Source organism: Alligator sinensis, unplaced genomic scaffold (assembly GCF_000455745.1).
Source record: "Alligator sinensis unplaced genomic scaffold, ASM45574v1 scaffold388_1, whole genome shotgun sequence".
NCBI lineage: Eukaryota > Metazoa > Chordata > Crocodylia > Alligatoridae > Alligator > Alligator sinensis.
Window position 1 is genome coordinate 975113 of NW_005842394.1, and position 22177 is coordinate 997289.

Sequence of the window (22177 nt, forward strand, 5' to 3'; positions counted from 1 at the left end):
CTTCCTGACCCCAAATATGATGATCAGCCTGACCCCGAGCAGAGGGACAAGACCCTCTAGCCAGGAACCTCCAGCTTTAAGCCAGGAGCATGGGCACATCTCAGTCAAAATGTCTAGCTTTGGCTGTAGCTCACCCCCAATGCTTCTGAGAAAGGCAAAAAAAAAAGTTCCTTGAAGCACATAGCAGCAGGAGGGGCGAGGGGGAATTCCTTCCCAGGCCTCTGTGGCATAGCCCAAAAGCATTGGAAATACCCATAGGACAACATAGGCATAACAACTTCTAGACCATCCCTGTCCAATCTCTTCTTAAATGCCTTCACTGGTGGAGAGTCCACAACTTCCCACAGTCTTTTAAACTGCCTCATTGCTCTACCAGTGAAGACTGTTTTCCTAATATCCAGTCTAAAACTATTTTGGTGCAACTTCAAACTATTGGTCAGCATCCTGCTCTCTGCAACAAGAGAGAAAAAGTGTTCTTCCTCTTCTGTATGGTAGCCCTTTTGGTATTTGAAGACTGCTATAACATCCCCTCTTAAGCACCTTTTCAGCAGGTTGAATTTGCTTATTTTTTTCAGCCTCTCCTCACATGGCTTGCCTTCAGCCCTTTATCATTTTTCTTGCTCACCTTTGGACCCTTTCTAACTTCTCCATGTCCTTTTTAAAATGTAGAGCCCAAAACTGCCCACAGTACTCTAGATGAGACCTAACCAGCACAAGTAAAGAGGCCCTATCAGATCCTGCATGTTGCATCTAATGTTTCTACTGGTGCATCCTAAAATCACATTTGCCCTACATCATCACACTGCAGACTTACACTGAGTCTGTGATATACCAAGACTCCTAGATCCATAGTGGATCCTAGCTGGCTTCTCTTCCTATCAAATGCTACTCACTGCCTAACACTTCAGATCAGCAAATGTGGCAAATTGGTAGTCCATTAAGGAATTCAGATTGCTTCCATAGTTGAGTTTCTTTGACTGGGAGAAAAGCTAGTACTAAGTGGTGGCTGTGCAGAGGACCTAGTACCAAAGACATTATAGTGGAGATTTGAATTGTTTCTGATTGACTATTGTAATTAATTGTTTACATAATTAACTTTGGAGAGCACCGTCTTTGCATTAGGCACCTAAATAAAAGTACTTGATATACAGAAGTGCTAAACACCCACTATCTCAGCTAAGAAGAATAGAAGCTGCGGGTGTTCAGAATCTGCAAACAGTAAGCACATTTTTGTTTTAGTGCTTCCCTTTGAAAACATTATTCTGACTTTGTCACTGTGCAGGAGCTTCTCTTTCTCTAAATCCGCTGTTCTAAAGATGATCTTCCTAAATGAGGCTATTGTGACCTGTGAGGTCTGGCACTTACAAAGTGACACCTGTTAGGATTTAAAAAATAAATGAAAACAGCCAGACATGTTGGAAATGTCAGAATACAAATGTTAAAACCACAGGGACCTATGACATTTGTTTACCTTCATTGCTCTTCACGCCATCAGCAACACGTCCCAGGAACCCCAAGGACATTGCCAGGGAAAATAAGCCCCACTCAGCTAATGAATCAACAGACCATACTGTGCACAGTGTACAGGGGAGCAAGCTCCTGCTAATCAACTACTCACAGCAGGACTATGCCTGGCTTCATCATCCTTTCTTAATTCAACCCAGAAACCAATTGGGAACCTGTATGGGAGCATTAATATCAACTGAAGCTATGATTTTGCAACACAATCTGAAAACCTTCAGCTGAAATCTTTCTGACTAGCTTCAAATCCGGGCCTGTTTTCACCTCCAAGATGTCTGTCCGCAATCCAGGGATTTTACTTAAGAAATTCAAAAGTGCTGCAGTCCAGAGCCAGAACTGGCTGAGTATATCTAGATCACAACGGTGCTACCCTGTATCAATGATCAAACAATATGCAGGTAAAATCAGTGAAGATCTGAATAACATGCATGCTCCAGAATTACAGGCTGACTCTTGCTGCTATTTGGATACACATTATAGCTTGAAGCTTTGCGGGCTTCAAGGATTTCCTGAACTCGGGCATCTTGCAAAGTGGAATTAGTTGAACTTGGGTTCTAAAATCACTCCTGTATTCCTGGGCTGGCAGGGCTAAGCTGCTGGCAACCAGTAGGTGGAAAAGCATCTTGTTTTGCTCTCTAGTGACCTTTCAGCTGGCTGAAAGATTGGCATGAAAACCTCCTGGCTGCACAGGACCTTCTGGCCTAATATAATATGTATTATAGTCAATCTCCCTTGGAAAAGGATGGTCTCATTATTTGAAGACCTTTGAGGTGGTAGGGGCATGGATTGTGGACAGAGGGAAATCTCCTGTATTTCTCCACAAAAGCAATAAGTACCTGAACCCCATCACAGATTAGCTGTATTTCAATTATCTATAGTCTGCATCATTCTCTGGGAAACATTTTGGTACCACAGTCCATGGGAAGACCTCTGCTTGTGCTAGGAGTCTCTAATACTACTAGTACATTTTAGACTCCTGTTTCTAGCATCAGTCTCTAGTGCATTTGACAGTGAGGGTGGGGAGGGATGCTTCCCAGTTTAGTTGTCGATGTCAGGAGCAGATCCAGCAGCAGTTGCTGCGCTCATGGTTTTATTCAGGTACTATTCACTGTGACATCCGATGACCTCAGTCAAAGCACCAAGATCTTTTTCATTTGGCTGAACCTTTGATAATAAACCAGGAACACCTGGAATGAGAACAGATGCTTTGGATTTCCAGGAGGAATGTCTTGTCTCTGATACCACCTTGCCCGCATAATTGTCCTTCAGCAGATGCAGTGGTGAAAGCTTTTGTTCATTCCACACATCTTCCCAATACTTGGGTTGCCACATTTCCTTTGAACAAACACTGAGCTTGTTCCCTATTACCTGGAGCATGCAGGAGCCACAGGGCATATAGACTAAAGTTCTAGATTTCTTGAAGCTTTTTATCTGCAGGATACAGAGATACAGTTCAGTACCCCTGGGACACTTCCAGATAAATCTTTCATCAGGCATCAGTACCAAAGGTGTGCATTACCAGATACCAATCACATGGGGCGGGGGTTAATATGTGGACCAGGAGGCAAGAATTAGCCCCACTGCAGGTTTTGTGTGTGTCTCTCTCCCTTTGATATATCAAAGTTTGATGGTCTCTTCTTTGCCACTGCCTGACCCTTCTCACCATTTTAAAAAGAAAAATGTTTTGTCCTCCTTGTTGAAACCCTTTGCTGGGTCTTTTCTGTCTGCTTTGTAACTGTATGGTAGATCTCTACTTGACTAATACAGACTAGAAATAAACCTGAGGCCTTAAGTTTGGAGAACTTTTGCAGTTTGGGAGCTAGCGAAATTCACATCTTATGAACTGATGCGCTTATTAACAACCTCGTTACTTTGTTTAATCTCAGTTGGTCAACAGGGCTGGTCACTGATGATGCTCTCTGAAGGTAATACTGGCTGAGGCTACACACTTGCCAATAATACTGTACTCTGAGCTTACTTGTGAGTGTCAGAGGAGCCTAGGTTTATAACAGACTAGCAAGTATGACAAGTATAGCATGACAAGATGATGTGTGAATAGGCCTAAGTGATTTAGGAGCCTACATCTCCATTGAGCTTCTCCTGCATAGCCCCATGAGGCACAATACTGAGATTTAAACAAGAACTGTAACTAAGTAGAACTGTGAAGTAGGACTCTAACAAACTTCAGCAGTTTTATTTTGCAGGCTTTCCCCACACACATTCCCCCGCACTGGATTTCATTTTGGGGTCTGTGGTGTCACTGCAAACCTCAGTTAAAATGGCGAAGCCGCACCTCCTTCTGGAGTCAAGCATGTGAACCGTAAAGTGATGGTATCGTTCCAGGTCAGAGCCACATGCCTCCCCACCTCTCCAGCCACGGAGCCTGCATAACCAAAGGGGCCAGGAGCTTGTTTAAATAGAAATGAAGCTCGGCCTTGTGGCTAATGATCTGAAATGGGAATCGAGAGATCTGGATTCAGTACCTGGCTTGTGCTATACTTCCTGTGTGACCAAGTCACTTAGTGGGGTCCAGCTTAGATGCCAAAGACGTCTATGAAATCAGCAGTCATTACACATGCTCTTAAGTAATTTGCAGTATCTAGGCCTAGAATTCTCTGTGCCTCCGTTTTCACATTGGAAAATGGAGATCATAGTCTGCTTTCAGTCCTCCCTTTCTTTTCTCTCTTGGCCATGTAAATTATAAGCCTTCGTTAGCACCCAGCACAAGTGAGCTTATCAGCCATGGTATCTGGGAGCTCCTACAATATAATTATAATGTGTTAAATGAAACCTTAGGTTGTGCAGCTAATGTCACAGCAGAGGCCACTCCATGAGATGTTGTCAACAGGAATGAAATTGTTGCCATAAGAGTATTTTGTACCTTGACTATCCCAATCCACCATTCTCAAAATATGTCTAGATTGTACCTGGCTTGGGTACCTCTACCTGAGGCCGATGTGCAAAATAAGTATACCCTCAAGCTGACTTAGCTCCTCACTCTCTAGGGACCAAGTTTACAGCTGGCATTAAGCAATCACAGCTCCCCTGGCTGCGCTCAGGTCCCTGGTGTGCAGTGAGAATGCATTGTACTGGAGGTCCTGCTCCTTGCAGCTGGCTGGCATTAACATTTCCTGGAGATTGGCCAAGTTTTCCCTCACTGGTCTGTAACTGCCGTTGTCAGAAGAAAGGAGTTCAAAAGATTTAACTAATTGGCTAAATGTAGCTTTTCCTGTCAGGGTGAATTAGGGAAAGCCGTTTAGTCTGGGAGGCCGGAGAGGATGAAGCTTTCATCATCTGTTTCTGCATCCAGAGGTGGTTTCACCTTCTTTAGGTCAGAGGCTGATGGAGTGTATTGTAGTGGGATTAACCAGGTAACCACTGCGACAGGGGTCGTCCTGATGGATCCTGGGCTCCTGGTGACAGAGCACTGCTGGAAGAAACTACGATATTTTAAACACTGCTGTATCCGAGCTCGTACTGACAGGCTGCCTTGTCGGGGGTCTCAGGCTTCGCTGCCCACGCTGCAGCGCCGTGACGGGGCTCAGTCACACTCTGGAGCTCGTCGGGGACTTTATCCATTTCATTGACCGCTCTCCCCCCCAAATACAGCTTAGAGTGACTGGAAAAGGAGGCAAGGGGGGGTTATGTTGGGAGACCAGAGGGATTTGCTCGCTTCTCAGAGGAGGCTGGACTTGTAAGCGAATGGAATAGCTGTATGGGCCATGGCTAATTTGGATGCCTGCTCGGTGTCTCTGTGTCTGTCTGTAGCTCAGTAAAGCCTGGGGAGGATGGGCTTAGGATAAGGCATGTGGCGGATGAAGCAGGCTGCTGCTCTGAACTTCCCAGGGAAAGAGAATAACACTTCAGCACTCCCAACAGGGATGAGGACCTAGCCCTCAGCACAAGACAAACAGTCCGCATAGAAGCAGTTGGTGTGTGTGTTGTCCACACTGATTATTTGTCTTCTTGTAGCACAGCAAGAAAGCAGAAGTTCAGATTGCACTTGAAATTCAGCTCACTACGCTATAGGGTTGAGGTTTCTAGTCCATTTACTGGCCTGGCAGAGATGCTAGTGGGGAAAGAGACTTGCGGAGAATGGTTGTAATGGTCTAAAGAAAAGGAGGAGCCAGTACAGACTCGGTAAGATTGGTCCTGAGCCTGCCTTACAGAACTGGAGTGGCTGCCGCAATCCCTTGGGCAGCGAACCAAGATGCAAAGGGAGGCGGGATACTTATCTTGATAGCCCTAGGTAATAACAGTGAAATTGGACAGGCTATCGACATGATTTCCAAGTATGAGAGACCAGGATGAAAGGTAACATGGGGCAGGCAGCACCGAGTTCTTGCTTCTGCTAAAGCAGCTGATCCTGGCTACCGTGGGGGAAAGGATGCTGAACGTGATGGGCCTCGGGTCCGACCCACTCGGAGAATCCTAGGTTCCTGTCTGCTGGGGAGCAATTCCAGGGTGCTGATTGCGGTGCTAAATTGGAAACCCCCCCAACACACACACACATGCACACACACACCCCATGTTTCGATCTGTCAATTCTGCCATGACCCTCTTCTCCCGTCAGAGCCAAGAGAGAGCGAGTCCTGCATGTCCAAGGCCAGAGTGTCTGGGACGGCTCTCCCTCACACCCACTCCCGCTGAGGAAAGTTCCTCCTCTTCACCACGGGATCCTCTTCCCTCTATCTGGCAGAGCATCACATCTCTTGGTCTAAGCCTCCACACTTCTAGGGGGGCTTAATTTCCCTCAGGATATTATTTTTTCTTTGTTTGTGTTTGTTTCTCCTGAAAATTTGGACGGGGCAGTGATGGATGGCTGCGTGGTGCCAGAGTTTAGGGAAGAGAGTTCTCTGCCTAACAGGGGCTCATTGTTTGCCGGCAACCCAGAGAAGGCAAAAGCTCAATTCACAGAGCTGGGCAGTTTGACTTAGAGCACAAACTGCCTGACTGCTTGTCTCTCTTTGTTACGCATTTCCCCAAGTGAAGTACAAGCACTGCACTGTTCTGCAGCCCACAGTGATGCAAACAGCAAAGGAGGCTCCGAGTAAAGCAGAAGGTTTGCTGTTGCACCCAAGAAAGCTTCACCGTGATTTCCTAGACCTCAGCGTGTAGGCTTCCCCTCTGCAGGGTTCCTTCTAGGAGGGCAGTGGTCTGTACTTCAGTATCTTCAATAAGGACAAGTGCAGTTAGGGCCATTGGTGACGCACGTGGGGTGCATGTGCACCCCCTGAGCTTGGCGATGCCCGCCCTGCAAAAAACGCCACCGACACTGCTGGCGGCACGTGCGGGCAGTCTCTGCTCATCATCCCCCCTCGCTGCCGATGCTGCTGGCAGTGTCTGATCGCTGCTGGCCGCCGCTGGTGGCAGCATCTGCAGCACTTGTCACTCCCACCACCAACACTGCCATGGTTGCCTGCGGGAGCTCCCCGCTCACCACCACCATGCCCCCGCCACTGCTGCCACTGCCACCACCTGCAGGTGGTCACCGTGCCCTGGAACAATCCCATGCACCAGTACAGGCTGGGGACCAACTTACTAAGCAGCAGCTCTGCAGAAAGGGATCTTGGGAGGTTACAGTGGACGATAAGATGAATATGAGCCAGCAATCTGCCCTTGTTACCAAGAAGGCTAATGGCATCCTGGACTGCATTAGTAGGAGTGTTGCCAGCAGGTTGGAGGAAGTGATTATTCCCTTCTACTCAGCACCAGTGAGGCCACATCTGGAGTACCTTGTCCAGTTTTGGGCCCCCCACTACAGAAGGGATGTGGGTAAATTGGAGAGAGTCCAGGGGAGCGCAATGAAAATGGTGAGGGAGTCGGGGCACATGACTTCTGAGGAAAGACTAAGGGAACTGGGGTTATTTAGACTGGGGAAGAGAGGATTGAATAGCAGCCTTCAACTCCCTGAAGGGGGGTTCAAAGAGGATGGAACTGGACTGTTCTCGGTGGTGGCAGGTAATAGAACAAGGAGCAACAGTCTCAAATTGCAGCAAGGGAAGTTTAAGTTAGATATTAGGAAAAACCTTATCACTAGTAGAGTAGTAAAACACTGAAACAGGTTACCCAAACAGGTTGTGGAGTCTCCATCCTTGTTTGTTTCTAAGACCTAGCTAGTCAAAGCCTTGGCTGAGATAATCTAGTTGGGGCTGGTCCTGCTCTGAGCAGGGGGTTGGACCAGATGACCTCCTGAGGTCCCTTCCACCCCTAGTTTTCTATGATTCTATGATCCCACTGAGCCTCAGCTATTTATGAGACTAGTGTCTTCATTACAGCCTTATGTTCTAGGATCAGATGAAGGTTGGCACCAGCCGGGGATCGTGATCAGCTTGTGTGCATTTGCCTCCCTGTAGCTGAGTGACTGCTCTAGCCCATAAAGAGTCTCAGGAATTTTTCATGGTGCCAAAAACTCCTGGTAATTGAAATGGTATTTGGCCGGGTCCTGACCTGTTCGTGATACCTGACCAGATTCACTTTGTATGCTTCCCCATATCTGTGTGAAGCACACACCCCAAGCCTGTTTCATACTCACATGGACTCTTATCACCTACTTTTTATTTCTCAGAGCCTTGTGGAAGTAAATACATCCAGTTGTTCCTAGAATCCACATGTGCATATATGCTCCTGCATTAAGCCAGGCATATGCATGCCTACATGCACACAGAGGTATGCACACCTGTACATATTGATGCAGCCAGTGCCACCTAGCCTGGTCCACAGCTGTTGTAGAATATGGACTACCCTGTCTTGTTCACTATAGCTCCTTTACACCAGCTTACAGATCTGTCACCATATTCCTCTCTGGCATTCCCTGACCATCTTTCTATGTTGTGCTCCTGAATACTTCCACTGACTCTTCCTCAGTAAAAGAGAGATGGCACCTGAGCACTATTTTTGCTCATACAGATGTAAGCTGGAGTGAAGATGAGGACGCTCGTACTGATATATGTCCCCTGTGCTTGGCATCCTCAGGCCAGTCTGATCCAGCACCTACTGAAGGCACTGGGAGCACTTCAGTGGGCTTTGGGTCATGTAAACTGAATTTTCCAGTTATCTAACACCAAAAAATAACCCCAGGCATGGCCCCATTGCTTTGTTCTTGTCTTCTGGCCACCCCGACCTCCTAAGGGTAACTGCTTTGGTTTTATTCTCTGTATAACCTTGATTTTAAATGACTTGCTGTTTTATAGCACTGTTCTTCAGGCTTTGGTCAACATTAACAAATAAACTTTGCATTCCTCACTATTCCCTAAAAAGGGACACTGACACTAGGTGTGTCTACATGTGCATTTACGCCAGCTTAAATTTATTGCGCAGTAAGTGGGAATAGGTTGGCATCTACACGTGCAGGCATTAAAGCGCATTAATGCTGTGTGTGGACTGACTTGGGACTAAAGTTAGTCAAATTTACACTCAAGTCAGCATAAGTTATCATACTTACTGCGCAGTACAGGTGTGCATGTGTAGATGTGAGCCTGTACTGCACAGTAATTTTGGTTACTATGCAGTAAATGCGCACATGTAGACGCACCCACTGTTGAGAGCACACAACTGTGTATGTGGCTCAGGTAGAAATGGTATTAGCTGAGGACCTGGTTAAGAGAACCCTAAAATGATACGTCACATGTCCAGCCATACATACGCAGCACGGCTGCAGTGTTGTCCATCTCTTTCAGAGACCATTATTTAGATCCATGTCCTTATTGGCATGCTGTGCAGGTTTGAGGTTATCCTGTCTCTATACAGTCTTGTGTTTGCCAAAAACAGCAGAATTTTCTGCATTATTTTATATTGACAGTGTTTGTCTGCTGTAATAAACTGGCTGTGTTTCCCATACGTCTTTTGCTATTACACTGCCTCTCTTTATGGGGCTCTCTCTTGGGCTGTCACACTGTAGTTGCTTTGCTAATATATTGGCTTCCAACTCCATTATTATATTTGGCTCTCAGTTTGCATCTCGATTAAGCAAATTGGCTCTTATTTTTCCCTATTTCCACATTGGCCCAGTCTCTGAATTCCTTTTACCATAACATTTCTACCACTGCTTTGTATTATTATTTATTATTTGTAATGCAGTAGCGCCTAGAAACTCCAACTAAGATCAGGGTCCTATTGTGAGCAAGACATACATTAGTACCATCTTTTAATCTGTCTTTGTTTTCTCTTTTATTTCTTCTGGCACCCCCTCTGCTTACTGTCTATCACCATCACAGAATTTAGACTTGGAGTAGGATGGTACAAAGGAGGGTGTGTATGTATGAAAGAAAGAGAGAAAGAAAGGAGTTCCACTGAGATCATTTTAAGGCTACTCTTTTAATTCTCCGCTGTTTAAAAATGATGCTGTCCTGTCCTATTACCACACCCATAAAAAAGAAGGACATATCTCAAGTGATGAGCATGACTTCCACGATATATGAGTGGAGTGATCCAGCAGGTTTTTGGCTAATCAGACTCATACCCCCAAGATTTTTTAACTCTTACAGATATGCTTAGCAGGATACTACCATGCACACCTGGTATGTTCTCACACATTAATAAGGTTCACACATAGTCATGGTTCGGAGAGGTTTTGTACACACAAGCAGCACTAATATCAGAACTGGGCCAGCCCATACGTATTCCTACCCATTCTGTAATTAGATGAATACCTGGTCCTATTCATAGCAATGGATGGGTCCTTAAGCAGCAGGTAGCTATAATCAGCTGTCTAAATTGTAGTTATCTATACCTAATGAAAAATTACTCCACTGAACTTTAAGGACATCCAATTCTAAGGGAGGCTTGTGGACCCAGCATCCTAGTTACGGAGGTGAAGCTTATAGTAGGTCTTGCATATCTCTTTGGGCTCATGTATAGTAACAGGGATGTGGCCCTGGATGTGACTTAAAGCATGCGACACCCAAAAGGTTAAAACTGTAGGATGAGGGAGATGTAGAGGACCGGTTTTCCTCTTCCAGCTCTCATTTTGGGATGAAGGTTGGCAAGACAGAAACAAGTGTTCTGACCTGTTATATGGGGAGAGGTGAACTACAAAAACCAACCAGAGACCCAGAGGGTCCTCTGAGCTCTTGAGAATCAGCTACCGCATGGTGCTCTGATAGGGCTTCCAGTGCATTGGAAGCTGGGGTTCAGGTGAGCTACACACCCTGCATGCAGTAGGATGAGTCTTGCAATGAGGAGCACTGTAGCAAGAGAGCAGCCTTGACTCCAAGGTGAATGTTACAAACAGACCAATAAACCCAGCCTTTTAAACCCGTTGAACACCACAGCTATGCTGTACGTGCACATTCATCTGGGTGTAAAGAGCTAGCACCCTGAGAGTTAAGAGAAGAGAATTAAGGTGACTAAACAGCATCACCCACCAAGCAGGACTCCCATCACCCTTCTCCTCTTGTACATCCCTGTAGGCAAAAAGCAGGGAGGATGAAGGCAAAGAATCGGACAAAGGGGTGGGAGTGAAATAAGGGTGTCTGTTTCTCGGAGCCAGCCTGCTCCCAGCCCCAAGTGTGTCGAAGTGGGTAGGAGGGCAGTGGGGAGGTCAGGCTGCATGGGGGAAGCTGGGATCCTTCCCTGTGGCCAAGTCTGTTAGCTGCACAAGAGAGACACCTGCTGATCAGTCATGGTATGGATCTCTGCTCTCTCCTCCCCCTCTCTCTTTTCTTTTCTTTTCTTTCCTTTTTTACCAGTATTTTTTACGTTTTTATTTTCTAGGGTGCCAGAGGCCCTGATGGGCCAGCAGGGGAGCCAGGTTCACAAGGTGTCAAGGTAAGATAAAACCACTTGTGAGCATGCTTAATAGCTCCCCTCCTGGCCCAAGAAAGAATCGAGATGTCTCCCATCACCACCCTCTTGCTGCTCTCAGCCTTTCCTGATGCCATCAGGATCTAGAAGGCTGCAATGAAGTTGAATAGCTTTAATTCCATTCACACCGAGCATGGAGCGCAAGCCAGCAGCATTTAGCCCAGGCACTGTTCCTCTGTGTAGCAATGCACGTTGCCTTCCACAATGTTGGCAGAACCCTCCTTAAATTCAGCTCCCAGGATCTGACCCTTGCCACCATCAAGGCTTGCTAGAGTTAAAGAACCTGGCTCTCCCCAAACATGCAGCCACTCCGCTGTCTCACAGCATCAGGATCTGTTCACACTGGTTCAGTGCCCTACCAGTAGCAATGCTAATTGCCTGGTCTCCCAAAACCTTTTCCATCTGCAGAGAAGCCAGGAGGACCCAAGAAAGAAATGTTGGGTAAGCTTTTGGCCAGGCATACGCCTTTGGGCAGAAATGAAAGCTCAGAGATGAGCATGATAAAGTCCTCACTGTTCAAGTGAGAGGCATCCATAAGGTAACCCAGGGCTTGTCTGCACACACACAAGCTGTGCTGCTGCAACTGTACTGGGACAGTCAAACAGTACAACCCCCAGCCCACCTTCCAAGTGGAGGGACACTCCTACCAGCGTAAAGATGCTTATGTCAGTATGATGGAGTTCCGTTAGGAAAGGGAACAAGCTACAGCAGCATAACGCATCCTTAAACTGAGTCTACATCTGGGATTTGACCAGTCAAACTATATTAGTAATCAAGAGTGGTACAAAAGCTGCATGATGACTAGGCCTTGCCATGCCTGTTCACTTAAGGATTCACCCACAGAGTATAAATCAAAGGCAAATGGGACTGTTATCCTCCCCACACTCTGCCTTTGCTGTACAGTAAGGCCAGAATAGGGCATTAGGCAGGATTTTTTTATGCACACAGAGTGTGCTGAGCAGCTTCATAAAACAGGCCTATCCCCAGATGGATGCTGGCAAGGCAACCCCCTTTGAGGAATGGCCTAGTTTCTCTACGGATGGAGGAACTCCCTATAAGTAGGGATCTCTGTAAATCACAGAGGACGTGCCCCCTCTCAGCAGCTCCTTTAATTTTTATTGTTTCGCCGCTTGCCCCCACCCCAGCCCAGATTGGCGGAGGGGCTCTGCTGGCTAGGCCATCTGCCGCTGATCGCCAAGGAAGAAAAAAACGCAGTTTTAAATATGCTGCAATTTTTGCCTCCCCACCAGAGGCAGGGAGTTTCTTCAGTCCTTTGCGGGTTTTAGCTTCTTCCTGGACACCAAACATTGAATTGTGCAGCCCCCGCACACTCCAAATGCCACACGAGGCAGGGATGTTCCCTAATAGCAGAGGACAGACCGCGCACATGCCACTCGGCTGCCCTTTAACATGCTGGCAGGGGGCAAACGACTGACCCTGAGGCTTTCTGCTGGTGATTCAGAGGACAGGAAGACTTGGGCATAAGGGGCAGCTAGTCATTAAACAGCCTCTGTCTCATGGCCTGTGCTGATGTTGATGCCTTTGTCTTTTTTAGGGCCACCCGGGAGAGCAAGGCAAGATGGGGCCAGATGGGCAGCAGGTACGTCCATGGGAGAGCTGGTGCTGGGTGGCAAATGGGCAGGGTGCCAAGCCCCACACAAGTGTGCACACATGCATGCACAGTCCCTACTACTGCAGACTGCAGTTTTGAGAGGCTGTCCTGGCCAAGCTGCCCCAGAGCCTTCCCACAAGTTCTTCGCCTCTAATTCCAGTCACCGTGTGTTTACAGGGGGCGATGGGAGAGACTGGGGAGACAGGACCACGTGGCTTTCCCGTAAGTGCCAAACACCTTTGATTTCATTTTATCAACTAATTTTTAACTGGAATCCTTCAGTTTGGTTCCTGCCCCAGAAGGAGAAGCCTGAACAGTGTCTCAGTGATGGGCTGAAGGAAAACCTCTGTGTTTCTCTTATTAAATGTTTATGAGGTGAATGTGACATGCTGGGAGGTATAAACGCTTAGGAGCTGATCACGGTGTCTTTCATTATTCTAGGGTATCCAAGGCCCTTCTGGACCCCAAGGACCTAAAGGGGCTCCTGGTGACCCGGCAAGTTTCTTCTCATTCTCCTTTCATATGTCTGGCTCTTTCTCCCTCCTCTCATTTCCTTCTCTTCCAGATCTTTGTCCCCAGTCTTCCCCCCTCCCCTCCTGGTGAATCCAGCTTAGATGGACTTCCGGCAGGGACCAGGAAGGTGGGAGGAAGAATGAAAGCAGACCTTAAAAAAGCTGAAGAAAGCACTTAATTAGCCAGGGAGAGTGCAGAGTGCAGAATGGGCTGGACCTAGCAGGGAAGCAGGAAGGAGGGATAAGGCTGGATTCTGGAAGAATAAAGGGGATCAAGTTAGATTATAAATGGAAAATTAGAAAAGAGACTGGATCTGACTCTGCCAGAGAACTGAAGGTAAGATTGAGAGCTTGTGTAAGGAATGGCTGAAAAAGCAGACCTGAGCAGACTGGGGAGCACTGGAAACAACAGATAGTTTTGTAGTGAAGGTCCTGGACGGGGCTTAGGAGATCTGGGTTCAGTTTCTGAATTTGCTACAGACTCCCCGAGTTGTGAAACTCAGCAAGTCACTTAGGGCCAAGTCCTAGTCCACTTACTAGACGCGTGCATGAACTTACGTACCGAAGTCCAATTCTGTTCCCCCTGCTGGAGTCCCTGAAAAAAGCTAATGTCAAAAGTGGCTAGGTTCTCCTCCTCCTTGCTGCTTTATAGTGACTCAGTCCTGTGGGTAAAATGATGGTGCATTACTGTAGTAGATGTGTTACTGGACTTTCTGGGACTTGAACAGAGTGGGACAAAGTCATACTAATAAGGGAAGAGAATCCCATCCCGGAATCCTAATACTTCAGTTCTCCATCTGTAAAATGGCATAGTAACATGGGATAGTACTCCTGCCTTCCCATCCCATTTTCTGTCCTTCTGTCTTATCTGTAAACTCTTCAGGGCAGGAATGGTTTCTTCCTATGTGTCTGCATAGCACAATAAGGTCCTGGTCTTAGAAATCCTGAGTGTTAAATAATAAACCAAATGTGTGCAGTGAGGATTGGCAAAGATGACAGTCTTAGTCCAGTAGACTCCTCAGGAAAGACCTGGTCAGACATTCGTCAGCTTGTTAGAAGACAAACCCAGAGAGTTCTGTATCTGGGAGGATGGGCTGGATCAGGCCATGTTGTTGAGAACAGTGAATTTGATACATTGGATATTATCAGAAAAATGGAGGAAGAGGGCCTGACTCCATCCAGGATCCATCCGTCCAGGGGTCAGGTCAGAGCCTGATAGACTAGAAAGGGCTGCAGTCTTGGAGTGACAAAGCAAGGCTGTGGCATAGCTGAAGGAGGGTTCTGTCACTGTAGGAATGGAAATACAGTAGGGATGTGTGCGAGTGGATTAGAGGACGGACACTAACATTACCAGCTCAGTCACCTCACCTCTTCTGACCCTAAATGTTCTTTTGACTCATTGTTTGCTGCTGTTCAAGTACTTTGCTGCCCATTCCTGGTTCTTTTACCACTGTGGCCTTCTCCTGAACACCTTTGCAGTTTCCTTGGGCTGCAAGGAGAGCAGCCCAAGAAAAACGCTAACTATACTTTCCACTAGTATACTTAGGGGGTAGCTCTTCAGAATTTAAAATGGCTGCATGAAGGGAGCTTTGTGTCTGTCTTGCAGGGGCCACAGGGACCACAGGGGCGACCTGGACCCTTGGGAGAAATCGGACATAAGGTAGAGTGTGATCTTTGCCAATTTTTGCACAACATCTGTCTTCTGCTGCATTCCTCCCTCACCCACCCAGAATGGTAGAATCAAGGAGTAGTAGCTGCACAGTCCCATTTCTAGCCTTGCATCCCAATAGAAGCTCTTGAAGTCATGGGGAGAAAGAGAAGATTTCTGTGTGTTTTATAAGTTTGAAACTAGTTCTAAAGTCCGTGTGAAGAGGGCAAGACAAACATCACAAATCCAGGTCTCATCCACAGTACAGACAGAGCCGTGTTGGGATTAACTAGGGTCTGCCCTAGCTGTAGGTAACATAGTTGAATATGTCCACACACACACACATTTATGTGCAGCAGGTATGTCTCATGTTCCTGCCACCCTACAGACCCAAGAGCATTCTGGGAAAGTTTTGGCAATGCACCTCATATAGCTTCATCCCTTGAAACCGGTAGCTAAGCATTGATCCTGTGGTGCGATGCATTTTGGGCTGGTCTCCCATAGACACCTAGGAGGCAGGAGATTGGATAGCCCCTATTGCTAGAGGGGCAGTCCAGTCTACATAAGAGAAGCAGCATTTTAAAGTCCTCTTTACAAGCAGGACCAAACATGGTATTGCCCAGTGGGTGTTTTGACACATGCATTAGATCCAGTAGCAGTTTACTCTCAAGTAAACTACTCACAAGTAAACACTCCCAGGCAGGCATCCACACGTGCAGGGAAGCAGGAGCAGATTTGCTGCTAATGGGCAGCAAACTGCTCCCACTTCCTAGGGCCCTGCAGTGGGCCCCTGCTGCCACCAGGGGGGACTGTAGGTTCCCCCTGGGTGCTAGCCCAGGGGGTGGCAGGGAGCACCAGGCCAGGAGACAGCTGTCTCCTAACTGGGACTGGGACATTGCACCCTGCCCCTGGGGGGGCTGCCTGCTGCCAGGGCAAGGACAATGTCCCCCTGCCTCAGCAGCAGGGAGCTCCTGGGCCTGGCTCCTGAATTGGAGGCAGGGGACTTGGAAAGAGCTACAGAGGAGCGAGAAGTCCCAGCCCCCTGCCCTGATCCGCCAGTGGGGCAGCTAGTAGCTAGCTCACTGTTAACTGCCCCACCAGCAGATCTACCCCATCCCTGCAACTCTTTCCAAGTCCTGTGCCTCAATCACCAGATCAATTCCCAGCCCCCGCTCCACAATCACGGGACAGGGACTGAGGAGCCTGTTCCCCACTCAGCTTTGTGATCACAGACTTGGGTGGGGAACAGGCTGGAAAGCTTGTTCCCTGCTCAACTCCATGATTTCAGAGTTAGGCGGGGAGCAGGCTCCCCAGCCTGTTCCCCACCCAGCTCCACAATCATGCAGCTGGGTAGGAAGCAGGTTCCCCAGCCCCCACCAGCAAGCAGCTCCCAGCGCCAGCTCCATGACTGCAGAGCCAGCGCTGAGAGATATAAGGATCTCCCAGTGCTGGCCCCGCGATCACGGAGCTGATACTGGGAGATATGGATCTCTCAGCTTGAGCCCCATGACTGTGGAGCTGCAACTGGGAGATGTGGATCTCCCAGTACCAGCCCCATGGTCACGGAGCTGGTGCTGGGGGATAAGGATCTGCCAGCCCCCCACACCCCAGTCATCATAGCCAAGCAGAGGCTGGGAGATATAAAGATTGCAATCTTGGAGCAGGGGCTTGGAGCTCCCTGCTGCTGGGGCAGGGGGACATAGTACTCAGCCAGGCTCTGGTGGTGGAGCTTGCCCCGGCAGCAGGCAGCTCTCAGGGGCAGAGAGCAATCTCCTGCCACCAGCTGACTGAGAGCTGATTTGCTCCTGGTAGGGCATCTACACGAGCACTACTGTGCAGTAAGTAATCACAAACAAATTTGCTACTTGCACTTGCAAGTAGCAGGTTTACTTGTGATTAGTGAGGTTTACTGCGCAGTAAGTGTGTGCAAGTGTAGATGCACATGCTTATTGTGTAGTAGACTACGCTACTGCGCAGTAAAGTATCTCGTGTAGACCCACCCATCGATTAGGAACTACATGTTCACTCTGTTGTATAGTCAGACATGCAGCAAACAAGAAAAATCTGGAGTAAGGCCACATTCTAAGTCTCTAAGTCTCTCTCCCATCTCTGACTGGTTACCATTTTACTCATCCCAGTCTTGACATGTTCTGATCTTTAAACCCAGTCTCAATCTAACTCCTATGACTGGATGAAGGAGACCTCAGGAAATGCCTGTGCTGCAGACCACATTTATTTGGTGTTGCCATGGCCATGAAGCCAAAGTGACATATTGCAGAAAAAGTAAGGGAACTATTCTTGAATGTTGCCCCCAGATTTGGGAGTAGAGCATGGCAAAAGTTTACTCAATAAAGTTTCCTCATTCTCCTGGAACCTGGAGAGCATCCACCTCTACGGTCCCAGCTGATCATGTCAGTCCTGATCTGCATGTAGCTCCTCTCAATTGCCCTGAGACTGTAATATAGTCAAGATGTTCATTCAGTGCTGAAACCAGCAGTGAAGGTACCTTTTAATACAGCCCACTGCAAAATTTATGAGTCATGAGATTTTTTTTCCATTCTCATGCCTGCTAGACTGGACGGAGCAAGCTCGCGGTGAGGTAAACCACACTGGGGATCTGGAAAGCTACTACTGAGCACTCTAGGTCCTTGCCTCCCATGAAAGCACAGAGCTACATATATTAGTATATCTCCTCCAGCAGCCTCTCTCTTGGACCTGCACTATTGGAAAAACCAAGACAGGGTGGTTTTACTTTCACCAGAGCTTGGTTTTTCTCACTGCAGGACATTCCCACATTTTTCCTACACCCACCATGCCCCCACACCCCTCCACCTTCAATTCATAAAGCTGGAAACTGGCTTCATTCCCCTGGCTGCTGAGACCTCCTGTGATTATGAGCTCTTGTTTCTGAGCTTCAGTGAAGAGGGAGATTGTGGTCTGGAGAGAAAATGCCATAAACAAATAACTAAACAACCCTGTAAGGGCCATTTTTGCTGTGCCACCTTTGGGCTTGTCTTACTGATTCCCACTCCCTGAGCTGGCAGGAAGTAGTGTAAAATGTGCAAAGATTAAAGACACCACTCCCCCTCATCACTGGGATGCAGGGGGTGTTACGTGAGCTTTACCCTCCTCATACCAACATTAAACACATCCTGGAAGGAAAATGCAGAGAGACAGGTAGCATGTGCTGCTACCACTTCCCTACTCCTCACTTTCCAGCAAGTGTTTAATCAAGGCTTGCTGGGAGTTGCTGCTTTCCATGTGTCCTCAGTGCATAGGCTCTGAGAAGGGCCTGTGTTATCCCATCTTCCAGCTCCTTTCTTTCATCTAACACAGCTTAACTGTGGGGTGGCTATAGATCTGACTCCAACCCTTCTCATAATTCTGGGGTCTTGAACCTCTCCTAGAGCCAGACAAGGGAGATGGTGAATTCAAATGTCAGATCAGAAGTTTGGCAAGCTCTTTCTGAAGGGCTCTGCCCCAGGGCACCAGCTCCACCCACCTCCAGTGTAACTTTGCTGTTCCTCACTCCCTTTCCTCCCCATGACAGGAGGTAGGTAGCACTTGATGGACAAATTGGAGACCTCATCCCTGACCCAAGTGGACTAGTCCTAGTTACCACACACGCATTATGCCACTTAAACTATACTGGATCAATCCCTTCCATCTACCCCCACTCAGGTGGACATAGTTTTTCTGGTATATAATGGTATAGCCTGCCCTGTAAGAGATGTGGAGTAAGCTATACCAATATAAGGCTCCTTCATACTGCTGTAACTGCATTCACACTGGGAGTGGACATTAAGTAGAATTGTTATACTGGTACAAAGACTGCACAGATTGGGCCTTTGAGTCTGTTAAAACAAAGGGGCAGATGACAAGAGTGGAGAGAAGATGAATGTTTTTGTGACCCAGCATCTTACCTTCTACATGTGATCTTTATATACAGTGTTTAAGTCTAGGCTTGGGCTCCTCCCTTCCTTCTTTTTCTTTCCCAGGGCTGGAGATCAGCCCTTGAATACCGCCAGGAGTTTGAAGGAGTTAGAGGGAGACTGCTTGGAAAGCAAGGTCAGGAGTGTGTTGCAGGCTTGTGGGGAGTAGGCGAGGAGAGACACCCTTGTGGAAACAGGACACAAAGAGGCACTTGGCTTGTTCTTTGACTTTTGTGCACACTAAGCCAGTTCCAGGGAGGTAATTACACTGCAACCAGGGCTCCTCTGTCCCCAAAGTGCTCTGCTAAAGGGATTAAGTCTTTGATCTTCCTCTCCACTTAGCAACATTTTTTTTTCCACAGGGACCGCCTGGCTCAATGGGACAACCTGGCCTTCCAGGTGAACCTGGTATGAAGGTAAGAAAAACACTTAGCACTGCTTTTCTACGGGAGAGAGATAATAGAGGCTTTTGTTCTGGCTGGGAGTCTGCTGTTACACCAGCTCGCTAAAGGACACAGGCAGTGTTTTGGAAGAAGGTATCACGTGAAGGGACGGTGGGGGCAGCCTGTCTAGTTACAGTGGGCAAGGTCAAACTGCTAAGGTTAGATACTGTAGATAGGTATGTACTGTAGAAGTGGACAAGCTGGTTAACCCTCTGTCAGCCAAAGCTGGCTGATATAGTTCAGTGAAGAAAATCCTTTATTTTACCAGATTTCCTGTGCCCCCGATTCCCCAGTGTGGGCTGCTGTAGCTCTTTGATAAAAAAGGTCACGTGCAGGAGCCCTTTGACCTCTGTTTTGGGTAGTGAGGGAAACTGAGGAAGGGAGACCCTGATGCAGAAACCAAGGCTCATTGCAAACCTATAATCCAGCTACTTTATTCACGTGGAAAAGCTGGGCTGGCACGTAGGCATAAAATCAGAAAGAGGAGCCTGAGGACTGGGATGTTGGGGCATAACATAGCTTTGGAAAAAAGAAGAGTCTATGCCCTGGGCATGCTTAAGAACTGGCTTGCTGCACTGCTGTGGGACTGCAAATGCATCTTTTCCTCTGAATGAGCCTTGTAACTTTTATCGCTGGAGTTAAATGTGATCTCTGTGCAGAGCAGCTCAGAGATTTTCCATGCTCCCCTTGGTTTTTGAAGGGTGCTACTGTGTAGACATTCTCAAACTGCCTGTAATTTTGGGATTAAATACAATTCCCCCCCGCCACTCCCAGCCCTTGCCACGTTTTCTTTGGCAAGCCTTCTGACACATCACTGGAGCTACTGTGTCTTTGGATCCTTGATACTCCTCTAATGTTTCAGCTCTACTGCTTCTGCCTGCCACTCAGCGCCTTAATTACCTTCCCGGGGAACAGAACGCCATTGATCCTCTCAGAGAGCCAGCATCCCCATCTACGAGACTCACAGTGGCAGCTCTCCTTCAGCTCCCGTTGTGAGCAGGAAGGAGGGCAGGTGCTCGTATCCTCTGGTGAGCCAGGCTGACAAGGAATGTTGGCCAAACATGAGCATATTGTTCGCAGTGCTAGTTCCTGAGAAAAAGCTTTTGAACCTGTTGGACAATATCCTACTACTTGAGCTTGATTGAAAAGGAAGGAAGGAAGGAGAGGAGCATTCTGGCAATGCAGAAATGTCAGGGGCTGCCGCTTAACCAGCCTTAGCACAATAGCTCCTTGCAGTGAGTTCACAGCCTGAGAGAATCCCGCTGCCCTCCTCTCCTTGGCCTCGCAAGGGTTGGGACATACTAGGACCTCTCAAAGCAGTAATGATCCTCGAGCTGTGCATGCTGGAGCTGCAGGGTGGTGAGTGTGGAACAGGCCACTACAGAGCAGGCCTCTGTGGCCAAACTTTCTTATACTTTGCACATCTCTTCCTGCTCTGGTTGGCTGCTGGCTGCATCCCTGTGAGACTACATACGTACATAGCTTGAAGAGCACTTTGGAGTGAAAAGCCCTGTGCAGATGTACAATGGAAAGTCCCAGGCAGGACTAGTTTTAGAACGATGCTTGGTGTTTCAGAGGCCGGAGGCAGGGCGCTGGGCGAGAAAAGAAATGCTTCCTGCATGGAATTCTTTGCAAAACTGCCAAGTGGATCTGGACGTAAAGCAGACTGCACCCCCTCGCCCCTAACACTTCACCAAAATCTATTTGCTTAATTGCCAGCCCCAGGGGCACCTCCGGGTCCCTCTTTCCTGCAGTACCTTTAATTCCCATTCTTCTTAGCCATGCTTAGTCATGCTAAGGATCACACTGCTGTTTCCTGGAATGTGTGTGCTCTCCCTCTCCTCAGGCCAGTTACATGTCTGTTGTGGTGCAGCATTAAGCCCCAGCTTCTGGTGTCTCAGCTACTGTAATAAGCTGGCGTGGAACCGCTCCCTTGTATGAGGGGCACAGGGAGTTTCTTTTGACTCTGTATTTGCAAAAGTCCACTTTTTTGATTGCTACCAGCTGTGCCAATTCCTCGGCCTATTGTGTAGCAATCAGATATACTCTGCAAGGTGTGTGCCAGCCTAGAACTTGCCCCAAGGTGGTGAGCAGCTTGGATCCTGAAGGGGACTCTAGGTACCCCACTGACACCCCACCCCACCCACCCACCCACCCACACAAAGATTGGACAATCACATTTGAACTGAATCAGATAAAGGACAAGTCAAAACACAGTAAGAAATAAGTGTATGCAGTGAGGGAGGAGAGAGTCACCCTCACCCTGTGTATCTAATACTGTCAACAAGCAGATTGTGTCTGTGTTTTTTAGGGTGATCCAGGACAACTGGGGGTCCCAGGAGAACAAGGCCTCATTGGTCAAAGAGTAAGTACGGTTAACTTCTTACTGGAGTCCTCTTCATTTTGTGGACTCTGCTACCTGAGCAGGCTGCAACATGGTGCACAGCTTGGTGTAGAAGGGGATGGTGGTGAGTTTATACTCCCAATCTTTGGAAAAGCCATTATGTGTCTGCAGTGGCATGGGATTAAATGAGTCTTCAGCTAGTAGCACATTTTTACCCCTGGGACAGCATATCCTGGAATTGGATCTTATCCTACAATCTTTTATCATTGCCATAATCGCATGGGCCCATGGTAGTGGTATAGCTGTGGCTAGGATGGGAGTGAAGGTTGTACCATAAAAGGAAGGACAGTCTTGAAATGAA

The 22177-nt window shown here is 47.8% G+C and overlaps 1 protein-coding gene across 6 annotated transcripts in view; it reads left to right on the forward strand.

The window, feature by feature from the left end:
- The window catches only part of COL27A1 (collagen type XXVII alpha 1 chain), a 227542-nt gene that overhangs the window by 147422 nt on the left and 57943 nt on the right, over positions 1–22177 (forward strand). For all 6 annotated transcript variants that reach the window (XR_003095497.1, XM_025211218.1, XM_025211220.1 and 3 more), the window contains 7 exons: positions 11236–11289; positions 12881–12925; positions 13115–13159; positions 13379–13432; positions 15056–15109; positions 19392–19445; positions 21784–21837. Coding sequence is in view for 5 of the 6 variants with exons in the window: in XM_025211218.1 (XP_025067003.1) it covers positions 11236–11289; positions 12881–12925; positions 13115–13159; positions 13379–13432; positions 15056–15109; positions 19392–19445; positions 21784–21837 (360 nt within the window). In the remaining variant the exon portion in view is untranslated. The remainder of the gene's footprint in view (positions 1–11235; positions 11290–12880; positions 12926–13114; positions 13160–13378; positions 13433–15055; positions 15110–19391; positions 19446–21783; positions 21838–22177) is intronic.